General features: G+C 34.6%; 1 protein-coding gene across 1 annotated transcript; it reads left to right on the plus strand.

Moving 5' to 3' along the window:
• Positions 1-7,758: 7,758 nt before the first annotated feature.
• On the plus strand, positions 7,759-14,342 carry LOC134253888 (uncharacterized). Its single transcript, XM_062736470.1, has 2 exons — positions 7,759-9,034; positions 13,909-14,342. Exons 1-2 carry the CDS (start codon positions 7,759-7,761, stop codon positions 14,340-14,342), a joined length of 1,710 nt encoding a protein of 569 aa, XP_062592454.1.
• The last annotated feature ends 1,284 nt before the right edge of the window (positions 14,343-15,626 follow it).

The raw sequence follows: 15,626 nt of genomic DNA on the forward strand, positions 1-15,626 counted from the left end.
AAAAAATGCATGATTTCTTTTAAAATCTTCTTCTCTGCTCCTGGTTATAAATAAACTAAGTCACATAGTTATGATGCGCAAGAGTGCCTCTTCCTGTATTGTGAATTTTATGACCCCAGGGTCAGGGGTTCTGGTGTTAAGGCCGGGCTCTATTGATTATGTAGTGAAAATGCATTTATTCTTTGAAAATCTTCTTCTCTGAAAAACTTCTGGGTGCTAAATAAAGTAACGAAGCACATAGTTATGATGAGCAAGAGTGCCTCTTCCAAAATTGTGAATTTTATGACCCTGGGTCAGAGGTTCTGGTGTTAGGGCGGGGCTCTATTGGTTATATAGTGAATATGCATTAATTCTTTGAAAATCTTCCCCTCTGCTAAAGAAACAAACTAAGTACATAATTATAATGAGCAAGAATGCCTCTTCCAAAATTGTGAATTCTATGGCCCATGGCCAGGGGTTCTGGTGTTACACGGGGCCCTATTGATTATATAGTGAAAATGCATTAATCTTTTGGAAATCCTCTTCTCTGCTCCTGGGTATTATATAAACTAACTAAGTACATAGTTATGATGAGCAAGTGTGCCTCTTTCAAAATTGTGAATTTTATGGCCCCATGGTTAGGTGTTCTGGTGTTAGGGCGGGGCTCTATTGATAATATAATGAAAATGCATTAATTCTTTGAAAATCTTCTTCTCTGCTTCTGGGTATTAAATAAACTTAGTACATAGTTATGATAAGCAAGAGTGCCTCTCACAAAGTACCTGTGAATCTTATGGCCCCAGGGTCATGGGTACATTGTAGGACAGGGTACGTTCTATTGATTATATTGAAAATATATTAATTCTTTGAAAATCTCTCCTTTGCTCCTGGGTTTTATGCCAATGATCCAAATATATATATTTATGAGTAAGAAAGGTGCACCTAGTAAAATGGTTATTTTTTCTGCCCCCCCCCCCATTTCCCTCGGTCGGGGGGTTAAGGGGGGGGGGTACAAAGTCTGAAAATAAATTAATGCTTTGAAATCTGCTCTTTGGTGTTAATCAACCATTTTATGATAAAATTTGCAAAAATTTTAAAATATGTGGCCCCAGGATCAGTGGTCCCTTTGGGATGAAGTGTACAACTGGTTAAAAAGTGGAAGTGCATTTTCTCTTAATGTTACTCTGATCTACCTCTGGGTATTAAGTAAATAGAGTAAGCATGCTAAGTCTATAATTATGATAAGCAATGGTACCTCTTTCAAAATTGTGAATTGCGAATTTCATGGCCTCTGGTTTAAAACACGAACCAAATTTAATTGTTTGAAAGTTGTTGCACAATACTCAGGTGACCTATAAGGCCTGTGGGCCTCTTGTTATTGAAAAACTAGACGATTACGGATAACTGCGAATTAGCTTTCGACGGAGGGATTAGCTAAAAAATACTAACGCACGAGTACAAGTCGATTCACAGGGGTTTCTAGGAAATTGTTCAGATCTAATCACTAAATGTTGTGTAGGGAAAAAATCAGTAGAGGCAGTTGAAAAAATGTAAGAGTTTGTTTATTGCATTCTACATTATATCTTGTTATTTAAAGCTTTAAAAGGTTCCATATATATGTAACAGATTTATTGCCGTCTTACCAAATACATGTACCAAGGGCCATTCCATTTACGTGCATCAGTGAAATTCTGTCCAGATCCTCTCCCTCCCCTGGAAATTGCAAAGTTATTAAATGTTTATATAATATTTTTGAATACGTTTTCTTATTATATCACAAATATAATAAGTTTCGCTATAAACCCTGAAATATTCTGAGTCACACCGGAAACAGTTATGTCACCTCTGACGGAAACAGTTATGAAATAAATCCTTTCGATCACAGGAACTTGCTCCCGGCGTGTAATAATTATTCATTAAAAAAAAATCATATACCGTAATAATAAAACTACACAAGAGAGGACGCCATGTTTGTAAAAAACCTTCCTCGCTATATACCTCTGTTTTCGTTATATTTTGCCGTATTTTACTGACTCACCGCCACGGATCGGTCAAGAAATGATTCTTCTAAGACCTTTTGCTGAAATTTCCCCTTGGAGCCTCTTCAATACAATTTCAGACTAAAAATAATCCAAACTCGCTCGATAGGACAGTTGGTATGGACAGAAAGCGAATGTAACCTCGGCGTTTTACATTCGAATACGGAATGAGAACGCGGTTTTTTCAAATTTATAATTAGCAGTTGGTTTAAATAGTGGAAAAACCCCGAGGTAACCGAATGTGTTTTCACGTTTTGGTAGAGGCACTCTTGCTCATCATAACTATGAACTGAATTTGTTTTTTTAATACCCAGGAGCAGAGAAGAAGATTTTCAAAGAATTAATGCATTTTCACTATATAATCAATATAGCCCCGCCCTAACACCAGAACCCCTAACCATGGGGCCATGAATTTCACAATTTTGGTAGAAAACTTAATGCTAATTACAATCATACCAACAATTTGACTGCTTGATGTCCAGGAGTAAAGAAGAAGATTTTTAAAGATTGCACTAATTTTAGTGGTTTTTCACCCCCAGGCCCCAGGGGGGCAGGGATCATGAAATTCACAATTTTTGTTCCCCTTCACCCATAGATGCTACATGTATATGCCAAAATTGGTTGAATTTGGTTAGCGGTTTCAAAGAAGAAGATGAAAATGTTTAAATGTTAACGCACGACATTTGAAATTACGGACAAAAACAGATAGCTTTTAGGTCACCTGAGTTTACCCAGGTGACCTAAAAATCTGAATATACATATAAGGTTTAAAAGGTATGATACGTTCCGAAAAGGTGAATATATATCTAGCAGCAACAGTTTAATAAATTGGATTAGAGACCATTTTGTTGATCCAGCGAAGAACAATACTTACAAAGTTTTTTTCCAATAGCAACCAAATTTTCAGATAGCAGTTGAACGCGCAATTTTTTTTCTTTAAATAGGTTTCTTTTCCTTTTTACTTAAAAAATATTATGACGTAATATTTAATGACCAAAAAAATTTTACAAAAGATTTTAGTAAGTAAAAAAATGAAACAACTGATTAAAAAATAAACAACTTTTTAAAGTGCGTGAAACTCTCAATGGGTTTTTCCGTTAGAAATAAAAATGGTATATGCGTTAAAATGCGTGACTGCGGGGAAGGCATTTTTCTATAAAGTATCTGAAATATCCGGTGCTGTAGATGCTACTAGAAGATTTTCTATTATCTGTATAATGACAAGATACATGTACTTCCAGAGTCCGACATTGTAAAGCGTGTCAAAAGCGCTAAATCTTGAACTAATGACTTTAAAAACAAGTAGAGCTTTTCTAAAAAGCTTACCGTCTTTAGCAACAATCTTAAACAGTAAACTGATCTACACCTATCAAGTATAATTCTTTTGAATTTTGTATTTTCAGTGATTTTATTGTTGTCGTCCGTCCGATATGTAAGTAAAACTTTTCAAATTTCTTTCAAGAAGGAAGACCAAACTTGGCACAGAGCATTGAAAATTTAAATTGTTATTTATTATTAAGGGGAGATATTCAATTTTTTGGGTATTAAAAACTTTGTGATCTTCTTCTCAAGTACCATCAGTAAAGCTGAAACTTAAAAAAAAATACGGATCTTTCGAGTGGAACCTTAAACTAGGGTCTACTGTAATGTTAAGCGCAAAGCGCAAGTACAAAGTACTTTCACTTATCAATTGCTTCCATTGAGAAGAATAGTTTTAACCGTTAACTCTTTAATGGTACATCATGGTACCTGTAATTCATATGTAAAATTCTTGTAAAATGACGTTAAACTGCAATCATAAATACCGTTTTAAAATGATTTTTATATAGAAATAAAAAAAAAAACATTTGTTTCATTATGCATAAAAATCAGTCGGTTCTGTTGAATAGGTTCGATTGTCTCAAAATCTCTTCATGATCTGATGTCGTCAATTTTCTTTGTATAGATATAAAATGCGAAATAATTATAAAAGAGTAGTTCGGAAGATGGTGGCTCAGGTTAGCGTTATGGCCATGGTTATTTATATTTAAATAATTTACCAATTTATGATTAAAAATCCATCCAAACATAAATGTGTGTGACATTAAGTACTATTTAGTGTATCTATACAATATCGGAACATTCCTCAGATTAGATCAATCTTTACATAATTTAGTAGCCTATATATCAACGAATTGGGAATAGATTTCTAAATTGTTTATATCATGAAAAATTTTAAAGATAGATAGAAGTAAAACTTTTATAGTCCTTTGGTATATAAATTGTAAAGAGATTCATGAACTTTTCTTCGTGTTTATTTTTATTATTAGAATTTCACATGTATGCATATAAGAGTGTTAAAAATATCACATCTCAAGTTCAAAACCTACGAAGAAAGGAGGAAAAAATAAACAAACTAAAATTGTAAACAATTGTGAATTTATCCTATACTGTACATGAAAACACTATCATTAAGTAATAAGAGGATTGAAAATGAAATGCTAGTATAATATCCAAGTTTTTTCTTAGTATTGGTTTGAGTCCTTTTGCAAGCAAACAATGTAGACTGAATGTACTCAGCTTCTTGCTAAAAATGTTGCCACACGTCCAAAGTCCCCAGTAGTGAAATACTTTTTTCTTGTGGGAATAGCAACAATCCTTGCCAAGGCAGGAGAGCCAGGTGGATTACATTTAATTGGTCAGAACAATGCGCGCTAAATCGTGATCTAGCCGTTGCCGTTAACCGGAAATAAATATCGACGTAACAATTATGCCTAATATAAAAATACGACGTTGAACGTTTTCACCGGAAGCGCAATTTTGTATTTCTATTGGAATTCTTTTGAATTTCTTGATTTTGTATTTCTACATTACCTTTTTACTGGCATTATCCCTACCACGGTTGTCGCTCGGTCATCTCCGTAAACTTTGACTCGCCGAGAGCTTTCGGCAAACCTCGGCTGATTCCATTTCCTTCTTCGAACAAGAAAGGGGAAAAGAATAATAACAAATTGTAAAGCCTGCAAGCAATAAAAATCAAATTTTATTTATAATGAAGTTAAAGAGATCTTTTTATTTTTTGCTATACAAAAAATCATGTTATTAGGAATTTAAAATTACTGCTGATTTTGTTGTTCGTTTTGTCATTTTTTTTAAGATTGAAAATCTTGCAAAATTGTTAAGTCGTACGGAAATTAGATCATCAAAAAGTTATCTCCCTTGCCTTAAACAGCATTTCAACCAATGAAATAATTGAAAATTTTCTCATCATCATTTTCTACCAATCACAAAAGAGAGGAAGTGCATAGTCCGAAGACTGTAAAAAACTTCAACTATACAATACCGTCTTCCAAGGAAGACGGTAATAACTATTGCGCTCAATCGCAACTTCTCGGGCCTTTCCGACTAGCGGATAAACGACCTCGAATGTATATGGTAGACGCTATGACAACCTTCCTTTTTCATGATCTTTGAAATAAATGCATGGAGACCTTTTATCTGTGGAATATGGAGTTTAACTTTATTCAATGTAATGATATTACCTAGAAGGGACTTCTAACTCCTCTATCCTACATTTGACTTAACAGGAAATGTATAAATTTTTAACATCCGGCGATGTTAATAATTCGAGGTTGTTTTTCCGACCTCTGACGGAAAGACCCGAGATGATGCGATTGCTAGTGCACTGTCAAGGTAAAGCTTAAATATTTTACATGAGTGTTCATTATGACAAGATCTTTCCATTGGTACAGAAATTTTGACTTAAAGTAGATCTCAGCTGTGACCTACATTTAAAAAACTTAAGCACTGACCATAACTATTGCCTTGTATTTTTACAAAGTTATCATGTAATTAATCGTAACACAATACTATTATTAAAACAAACGGTCTTCAGTATTTTCACCTTTGATACATCTTACATGCATGTGTACATGTATATACCACTTCAGTCTACGTTCTGCTCCAGAATTGGGTTACCATCGGGTAGTATAATGTTTCACAAACAAATCTTTTTTTCAAGCGGGGGATATTAATTTGGGTCCCTCCGTCTGTCTGTCCGTCCGTCTGTCCGTCTTTCTGTATGTCTGTAATGCTTTCGTTTCCAAACGATATCTCGAGATATCTCGAGAACCCCTTGAGCTTTCGCAATGAAATTTTGAATAGCAACTCTCTATGGACTAAAGAAGAATTCTATTGATTTTGAGGTCAAAGGTCAGGGTCATAAATTCGCAAATTATGTCAGTTATAAAACTTTCGTTTCCGCGCGATATGTCGAAAACCCTTTCAGCTTTTGCAATGAAATTTTACATAACAACTCCCTGTGGCCTAAGGAAGACCCCTATTGATTTTGAGGTCGTAAATTTATACATACTGTCTGTGTGTAACACTATCCTTGCCCGGCGATATTTCAAGAAGATTTTGAGCTTTTGCAATGTAATTTTATACCAAAACTCCCTAGGACCTCTCTCACCCCTCTCAAAGTGTCCCGCCCCGTTTGTTGTATTAGTATTTATTGTATTACATGTCGCTATTTTAGCACAGATGCATGAGGAGAGTTATTACGTATAAAACAGGTTCAAATGGCGGACTTTATATTCTTATCACATCTATTGGAACTGTTTAATAGAGATTAAATTAGACATCATGCATTGTGTAAAATTTTGACAATATCAAACTTGAATATATACATGTATGTGACTTCATATTTGCATATAATCCCCACCAATTAATAGCGGTTCCATGGTGTAGTGGTATGTCTCTCGAATCACATGAGAGTGGTCCGGGGCTCGAACCCAGGTCGATCCATTTTCTTTTTTTCCCGAAATACTTTTTTTTTTTACTAAATGATAGTAATCAACATGTGAAATGAAAAATTTATGAGGTCTGGCTTGTACAAACTCATAAAATCAACCTTACAGTGTGATAAATATTCCATATAAAAAGAATCTTCTATACACATAATAAAGAATAAGCAATCAAATATTTATATCCATATTGGCGTATTTTATTTGCTTCAGGTGCTTATATGTATACATTTCATAATTCTTCAAATTCAGTCAGGGGGATCCGACACCCCCCCCTTCCCCCCGAACTGCGCATGGTTTACTTTTTCCCTAAGCGGGGGACGCAATTTGTTTCATAATGTTTTATAGAAAATAATACATATGTTAAATAACATAGACGTTGCTTTTAAATGTAACAGATTTGCGATATGTTTGCAGAAAAAATTACTGTTATTTGATTAGATGTCAAGGTTATAGGACATAAATTCAATAACTCTAGTCCAGGCATTATCAAATTCATATCAATTACCGTTCTTAAGAAAGAGGGAGTAAAAGAAAGTTAGACGGAGAGACGTCGGGTTAAAAGGTTTCTAACTATCGCTCTGCTCTGCAGACGACACAAAAATATACAACAGAAATTTGCCAAGTTATTCTCCTTTTTAAGCACACTGGATTATTTTGTAAGAAAGTTTTTAATGCAGGTTTTTTATACTTTGGAAAAGAGATTAGTACTTTTAAGTATCATTACATTTCTCTTCCTTGTGTCTAACGTTTCAGTTTAATTTTTCCATTGCAAATCTGAAGTTTACAAGTGCAAAAAAGATTTCTGAATAAAAACTGTGTTCTTGTAAGTACTTCCTAAAACATCGAACAGAGGTCCTCTCGTTTTTTGGTTCTAAAACAGGCTTTCAGGGATACAGGAAGCAGTAAATACATTGTACAGGGATACAGAAAACAGTAATTGAATATTTTCGATGATGGAAAAGAGATATTTTGGATTTCTTATCGCTTTAATGCTGATAGCATGTAAGCTTCTTTACTGTCATGCATTCCTTGAATCCCCAGTGAAGAAGAAAAATGTGGCTTATATTGGACTTAAAGAGGAAATTCTGAAACTTGCAAAAGATTCTGTGACCGAGGGGATTTTAAAGGTCAGAAGAGAACTCGCGAAAAGCTTAGAGGACCTACGACTCGATATGATGCGGCGAGATGTGGAACTGTTTGAAGAAATATATAATATGAAGGAAAATTTGACCGGAAATGATACCGCTAGAGAAAAGCAGACGACAAGCCTAGATGACAGAGAAAGAAAAGTTTCGATAAAGAAGTTCGAATACTTAGAGGCAGGTATGAAAAAGGCAGCCCAGGAAAGTAAGAACAATGCTGATACACTCCAAGAAAATGTGGAAAGATTAGATAGAGAGAACAGGAGGATATTATCTCGGATGGATACAATGGAAATAACCCTAATGAAAGTGGCATCGCAATCATCCGTCAACCTGAATGATACGGAAGGATTAATTTTCAAAACCTACCTGCAAAAACTCCAGCATGTAGATGATAGACTTAACGATATTAATGATACAATGCAAGATGTTTGTTACTCAACTACAGAAATGCAAAAGGCCATTGGGACATTTCAATCAGAAGTAATGGAGCTGAAAAGCTATGTTAACGCGCTCAGCGACCATGTTAATTCAACTTTAGATCATAATACCATAGCAATACAAAATCTTGAAGACTTGAGCAAGAATATTCAGCTTAACATGTCCCAGGTTATAAATGATAATGAACAGCATTTTTCAAACGAGTTATTGTTATTGATGAGGAATATCTCTGAAGTAAGCAACCTGAGTATTTCGAATTTAAATTATTTTCAGGACCTTTTATCACATGAAAAACATCTTGAGGTGCAAGTAAATCACTCAAAACAAGATCTTAAGAATGAAATGACAGCCTTGAAAAACCAGATCAATAATACAGTAACTAATTGGGAAGATTTGAAAGATAAGCAATTAGAAATATCAGATGATTTAATGAAGAGCAACTTGAAGATTTCTTCCCTTTCTGATGCTTGGAATGTCACAAACGAAGAACTAGGAAGTCTGAACAATTCTTTGTCTGAAAAGTTGACTGATTTTAAAACGCAGGTTCAGTTAGTTTTCAAGGAGAATTTAAACCAGAATGAGCAACTGACCAACATAACAGGCACTGTAGACTATCTTCGACGTAAAGTAGATACACTTAAAATAGGTATAATTCTGATTTCATGTACATGTATGTTTCAACTTCTGTAATAATTGCGCTTTTTCGTCAAAGGCTTTAAAGTCCAAAAAATTAAAGAAAAATGTATTCACTTAGTAGAAACCTCGACGTTTAGATTGAGATAATCACAATATAAAGGAACGAATTGTTAACTTGCATTTCTTTAGAAATAACATCTAAATCTAAATAACAACAAGTAGAGTTTTTTTTAAAAAGCTTATCGTCTTTAGCAAAAACCTTAAACAGTAAGGTCGATCTATACCTATCTGTCGTATGAAATACTATTATTTCCCCGACGAAGTTTCAAGAACATATTGTTTTTACTCTGTTTTTATTATTACGTCTTCCCCAAACGAAGTTGGGGAACATATTGTTTTTACTCTGTTTCTTATTATTATTACAGGTCGCTATCTTCACGGAAGACCTTCTAGAGAGTTCTACTGTTTCTTATAAAACATGTTGCCCCGAACGAAGTCGGGGACGACATATTGATATTGTACGCATGTTTTTTTTTATCCAGGCTGTTTCTCGGAGATGGCTGGGACAATCTTCCTGAAACTTTCCTCAAAGGACGATTACTGGTCGTAGTTGTGCAGTGAGGTCGTTCAGTTCCAATATGTCTACCGTTGCCATGGAAACCTGTAAAAAGCGACGAATTTTGTCCGCGAGTGTTCTCTCTGGTCCCTTAAACGTTCGTCATGAAACTTTTCTTTTTTTTTTTAATGATTAGTATCTGTAGTTGTGCGATTCGCATTTAAAATTTTCAAATAATCGATTATTGCCATGGATAAAAATTCCATATAAAGTTAAAATTCTTTAATTTCGTTTTTATGCATATAACTACGCAAGCAATCGTTTTGAAACTTTCAATGTTTATTCCTTGCAATGTGTCAAAGTGATTTCTACTTTTAAAATAATTGTAATTAGCTTGCTCACAGTTGCCATAGATCAAGAAACAGAAAAAAAGGTTAAGATGTACACAGATGTTCTCCTTTTGTTGGTGGAAAGGGTTAGGAAGTTCTTCGTATCCAATTAAAGTTCTTTATCACAAGGATTACATATTTGTAAATCCAGAAAAAGCCCTTACCGTTCAAACGTTATGGCTAAGGTAGCTATGTTCAAGATTTTCCCCCCATCTTTTGAAGCGCACACATTGTGTTTTAACACAGGAATTATAACATATACAACTTACAAGTAACTTTTTAATATCTTCATTCATAAAATTCAGTTACCGTCATGTATACTGTGTTCATTGAATTTCTCCTTCTGTTTTCGGTTATAAAAATAAAGTTATAATTATTTTATTTTGAAATATATATAAAAAAAATAACGATTGTCAGCTGCATTTATTATCATTTCAGGGCATGGTTTTGTTGTATATCTATTACTTGAATATTATTCATTTCATTAGATAGTGAATGTTTTATAAATTAGAAAATTGGTACGTTCTTCATTCATAAATCATTTTTATTATGTATATGTGCAAATGCTAGACACACTTCCTTATATTACAAAACATTCATCTCGCCGAAATATAGATAGATGGAAATGGACCTCACTGAGAAAGTTTACACATGATTTATCATCTCATAACAATGTACATCAGCCAATTGCAATGCATAAAATTATGACTTGAAGAAGATTGCTTTGTTACAAGTAGTTGACACAGTTTGATCTCTGCTATAATTATAAGTGAAATAGGGAAATTTCAGAGTTCTCACGGCGTTATAATAACAAAATAGTACCCCTTTGCTTGTCGTAAAAATTACACTTGCCAAGCTTTCGGATGAGACCGTATAAAAGATACTGCCAATGTCAACAAGTGTGGCACGATAAAGATCTCGTCCCTGCTCAATTTCCGTAAGTGCCGAGCTCTGCAAATTTAGGAACCTTCACCGGCAATGGTGACGTCTCCATATCAGTGAAATATTCTGGAGAGGGACGTTAAACAGTATTCAATCAATTAATCAATCCTATGAAATGGGTTCTAGTGCTGCTAGAATCGTATGGTTAACGGGAATTGATGCATTTTTCCGATCTGTTTAACAAAATGTAAAAATTTTGGAAAGGTTTTATCCGAAATTGTTGAATAATTATTCCTTTGATAGGACAGGATTCTAGCAGCACTTTTCATGGTACAGAGATTGTTTTACACAACTATTATTACAAATTGAAATTAATTATCCCCGGGGTAGTGTTGAACTTTTTACTTTTTCATTAAGGCATATTTTTAAATTATAGACGTGTAGTATAAGTCCCAAAAGTCTATGTAATGCATAATGATAGCAAAGTTTCATCCATGACTATTCTGATTTATTAGTGTTATATATTATTTAATAAGTGTTAACGAGGTCCGATCTAGTTGAACATTTCGAAAACGGAAAGATAAAAGATTTTAATTCTTGGAAATATATTTGTATGTTTTATGCTTTGAAAAATTAGAATGAAATTTTGTTATCTTGCCTTTATTGTAGTCAAATGGGGGCACTGTCAAGATATGGACCATTTGTAGTGTTTTTATACACAATTACAAACTAAAACTCTCCAAAAACAAAGAAATTTACAAATTAAAAAAAAATACATGATGAAATTCTTTGTTTTTCACATATATCATGCAATTTTCATTCTTCTTATAAAAAATGAAAAGAAAATTGGAGGTAGACTTTATTGCAGTGAAAATGGGGCATGTCAAAACACAAAATTTCGATTTATTCTATCCAGCTACGTATTTTATAGGTCGTAATAGGTTTACATAACACCAACAAACGATTGCAATACTGTATTAGTTTCTAAAAAATATATAATTCTTCCATTATGAAGTAATTTTCTCGCCATAATTATATTTTTCTCGTAACACGCGACGTTGTTTTACGTGGAAAAAGGAGTAAAGGGAGCAGATGGAGGGGGGGGGGGGTAAAGGCTACAACATTACGATTTTTACTAATATCATGTAATATATAGAAAAATAAAATATTTTGGGGGTTGCATACAAATGATTTATAGACTTATTTTTATATTTTAAAACTGAAGATAATCCATGCATATTTAAGTCTGCAATAAAAAGACTGTGTATAAACACTTCAACATGTTCAAAGAGAAAGACTAAAATCGTTTACTTTTGGTTGCAGTGTTTGTTTTTTTTTTAACTCACAAATTGAAATAAAACAAGATAAAATTATTCAATCTGTACCAAAAACTGATCCCTAAAAATTAATTTAGTTCCTTAGTTGTTAATTAATTTAAATATTTAAAAAAATAATAATAGAAATGCCATTTTTCAATGCACAGTCTATAGAGCTACCCGGTAACCAAGATCAGCGAAACATTTTAGCGCAATTTGACGTCATTTTAAATGTGACGTTATTGTGTTCAATTGTGACGGCAGTCAAGGGCTATTGTGACGGGCCTAAGTCGACGCTGCGTTAAAACGTATGTGCAGATCAAGTAGATCGGGCCTCGTTAATTCGCCAAATTCTGATCCGTGTGTTGCCTTAACATACCCGCGAGGGTTTTAATATTATTAAAACAAGCAACTTAAAACACACACACACACACATACACACACACATTAAAAGTACGGAATATTTTTGCTAGAAAATGCTGAATGCATTCTACATAGGGGTAACGTCATTAAAACGAATAATGTGATTAACTTACATAGTAAAAAAAACACTGAAACTAGTATGGACCTACCATCCAGTCCACCACAAATCACATCAACCCCCCCCCCAAAGTAAAAAAAAAAATCGAAAACAAAGTACCAGGAGTAAGGACAATGTTGGTAAAGGACTAAAGACCCTAAATATCAACTGTAGGTCTATATGTTATAAAAATGCTGAGTTCCAAAATCTTATAGCTACTGTTTCCCCTGATATTGTAGTAGGTCCTGAATCATGGTTGACACCTGATATAGCTGACGGTGAGGTATTTCCGGTAGATATGGGTTATACTGTATTTCGTAGAGATAGAGTTATAACCAGAGGGGGAGGCGTATTTATACTTGTTCGTAAACATTTTAAAGCGTCAAGAGTCTCTGAGCTGGACACTGACTGTGAGTTGTTATGGGTAAAGTTTGTTGCATGGTAGCAAATTATTGTATGTAGGTGCTTATTACAAACCAGAGAAAGCAGACGAACAAAGCTTAATCGAGCTGAACGTCTCACTATCCAAGTTTGCTCATAAAGGGGTCACCATCTGGCTATTTAGTAACTTTAATTACTGAAGTATGATTGGGTAAGAAATAGCATTGACTCTATTATGTAGAAATACATCTTTATATGAGTACTTTACAGAGCTCATACAAGACAATAATCTACTGTAAATGGTACATTTCCCTACTAGAGATGAAAATACTGTTGATTTGTATTTGACAAATCGCCCAACGCTGGTAAGTACTGACGACACACCTGGTTTAAGTGATCATGATATTGTGTACACAAAGTCAAACATAAAAACGCAGGTAAGAAAAATCATTGACAATTTTAGAAATGTCCACCTGTACAAAAAAGGCAGACAAGGATGGGTTTAGACATCATATTGCTCAGTATAAAGATCAAGTTCTCGTAATGGATCATACATATACAAATATACTGATTATTTATGGAATAAATTCAAAAAAGAAATTTCAAATGGTTTGTCAGCTTTTGTACCATCTATAAGGACCAGAGGAAATAACAAACTACCCTTGATTTATAAATCAAATGCTTAATTAGAAACGTGATAAACTCTTTTACAGACAGAGAATAACAAAGAGATCAGAGGATAAACAACATTTTAAAAGAACTAAACATCTAGTCCAATAACAAATAAGACTTTCATATCATAGATATGTGAACAACATCATTTGTATCCTGGAGAAACAGGTCTCTATGCCCCCAAGAAGCTTTTCCACTTCCTGAAACACGCTAAGAAGGACTCATGTGGTGTGTCACCACTTAAGGAGGGCGGCCTTCTCAAATCAGAGCCAGTTGTAGAAGCTGACATTTTAAACCGACAATTTCAGTCTGTTTTCAGTCCAAAATATCCCTCTTCCCTCTCCCGGCTATGTAACATGAAGGTGAGTAAACGACATATCAGTACCCCTCACCAAGCCGAGTCTACCTCTTTTACTGACCAACCCTCCCCAGCAAGAAGACACATGCCTGAAATCAAGGTAACCAAAGAGGGAATAGAAAAAGTTCTGAAAAATCTAAAAACACACAAAACGGCTGGCACTAATTTTTTCCACACATTTACTAAAAGACCTGCACCAAGAGGTAAACCTTATACTCCAGACCCTCTTTCAGCTCTCCTATGACACAGGTACAACGCCCAGAGAATGGTGCACCACTAATGTTAGTCCACTAATTAAGAAGGGGGACATATCAAACCCAGGAAATTACAGACCTATATCCCTTACCTGCATACTGTGCAAAACTATGGAGCATATCATAACATCAAACTTGGTACCACATTTTACACAAAATAACATATAATAAGACCTCCAACATGGATTTAGGGAGCAACGGAACTGCCAAACCAAGCTGGTGATGCTGGTCGATGAACATGTTTGTAACATTTAACGCGGTAAGCAAACCGACTTGATCCTGTTAGATCTCAGCAAAGCTTTTGACAAGATCTCGCACAACAAACTACTTTTTAAACTACCTTAGTATGGTGTTCGAGGCCATAATCTAGCATGGATCAAGAGGTTCCTCAGCAACCGTTCCCAGATGGTAGTAGTAAATGGCGGGTTCTCCACATCCATCCCCGTTACATCTGGGATCCCTCATGGCTCTGTTCTTGGCCCTATCCTTTTCCTTGCTTATATAAACGATTTTCCGGAGCATGTGAAGTCGCAGGACAGACTCTTTGCAGATAACACTGTCATCTATATTACTATGGATGAACAGAGATGTCAGTCAATGCTGCAAGAGGACCTAAAGCAACTAGAGAACTAGTGCTAATTGTAACGGAGACCGTTACAGATGTTCCCCAAACGCTCCCCAACTCCCTTTTGGTGCCATATTCCCAGTAAGCTTCATTTAAAAAGACAAACTGTGTGCATGTGCAAGATGATCATACCTTCTTGTAGGAGTCCCTTATATCTATCTATGTTCTAAATCCCATCCTGTTTGGATGAAAACCAAGGGAGTTATAGCCATTTAAAGTTTCAGCCAATCAGATTGCAGCACACGTGCAATCGCGTGATTTCATGAAAAATTTTCAATGCCATATTGTAGGATATCCTAATGCATGACTATGTTTTAAATTTCAAACCATTTCGTAAAAAAACAAAGGAGATATAACCATTTAAAGTTTCAGCCAATCAGATTGCAGCACACGTGCAATCGCGTGATTTCATGAATTTATTTTTCTGCCATATTGTAGGATATCCTAATGCATGACTATGCTTTAAATTTCAAACCATTTCTTCAAAAAACAAAGGAGATATAGCCATTTAAAGTTTCAGCCAATCAGATTGCAGCGCACGTGCAATTGCGTGATTTTATGAAAATTTCTCTATATCATATTGTAGGATATTCTAATGCATGACTTTGTTTTAAATTTCAAAGCTTTTCGTCAAAAAACAAAGGAGATA

This window comes from Saccostrea cucullata, unplaced genomic scaffold, assembly GCF_032062105.1.
Source record: "Saccostrea cucullata isolate Sc308-1 unplaced genomic scaffold, CSIRO_AGI_Scuc_v1 ctg5029, whole genome shotgun sequence".
Lineage (NCBI taxonomy): Eukaryota > Metazoa > Mollusca > Bivalvia > Ostreida > Ostreidae > Saccostrea > Saccostrea cuccullata.

Coding starts and splice junctions, on each gene's coding strand:
- LOC134253888 (XM_062736470.1), top strand. CDS start 7,759: ATGGAAAAGAGATATTTTGGATTTCTTATCGCTTTAATGCTGATAGCA. Junction 9,035..13,908: donor AGTAGATACACTTAAAATAG/GTATAATTCTGA, acceptor CTGGAGAAACAG/GTCTCTATGCCCCCAAGAAG.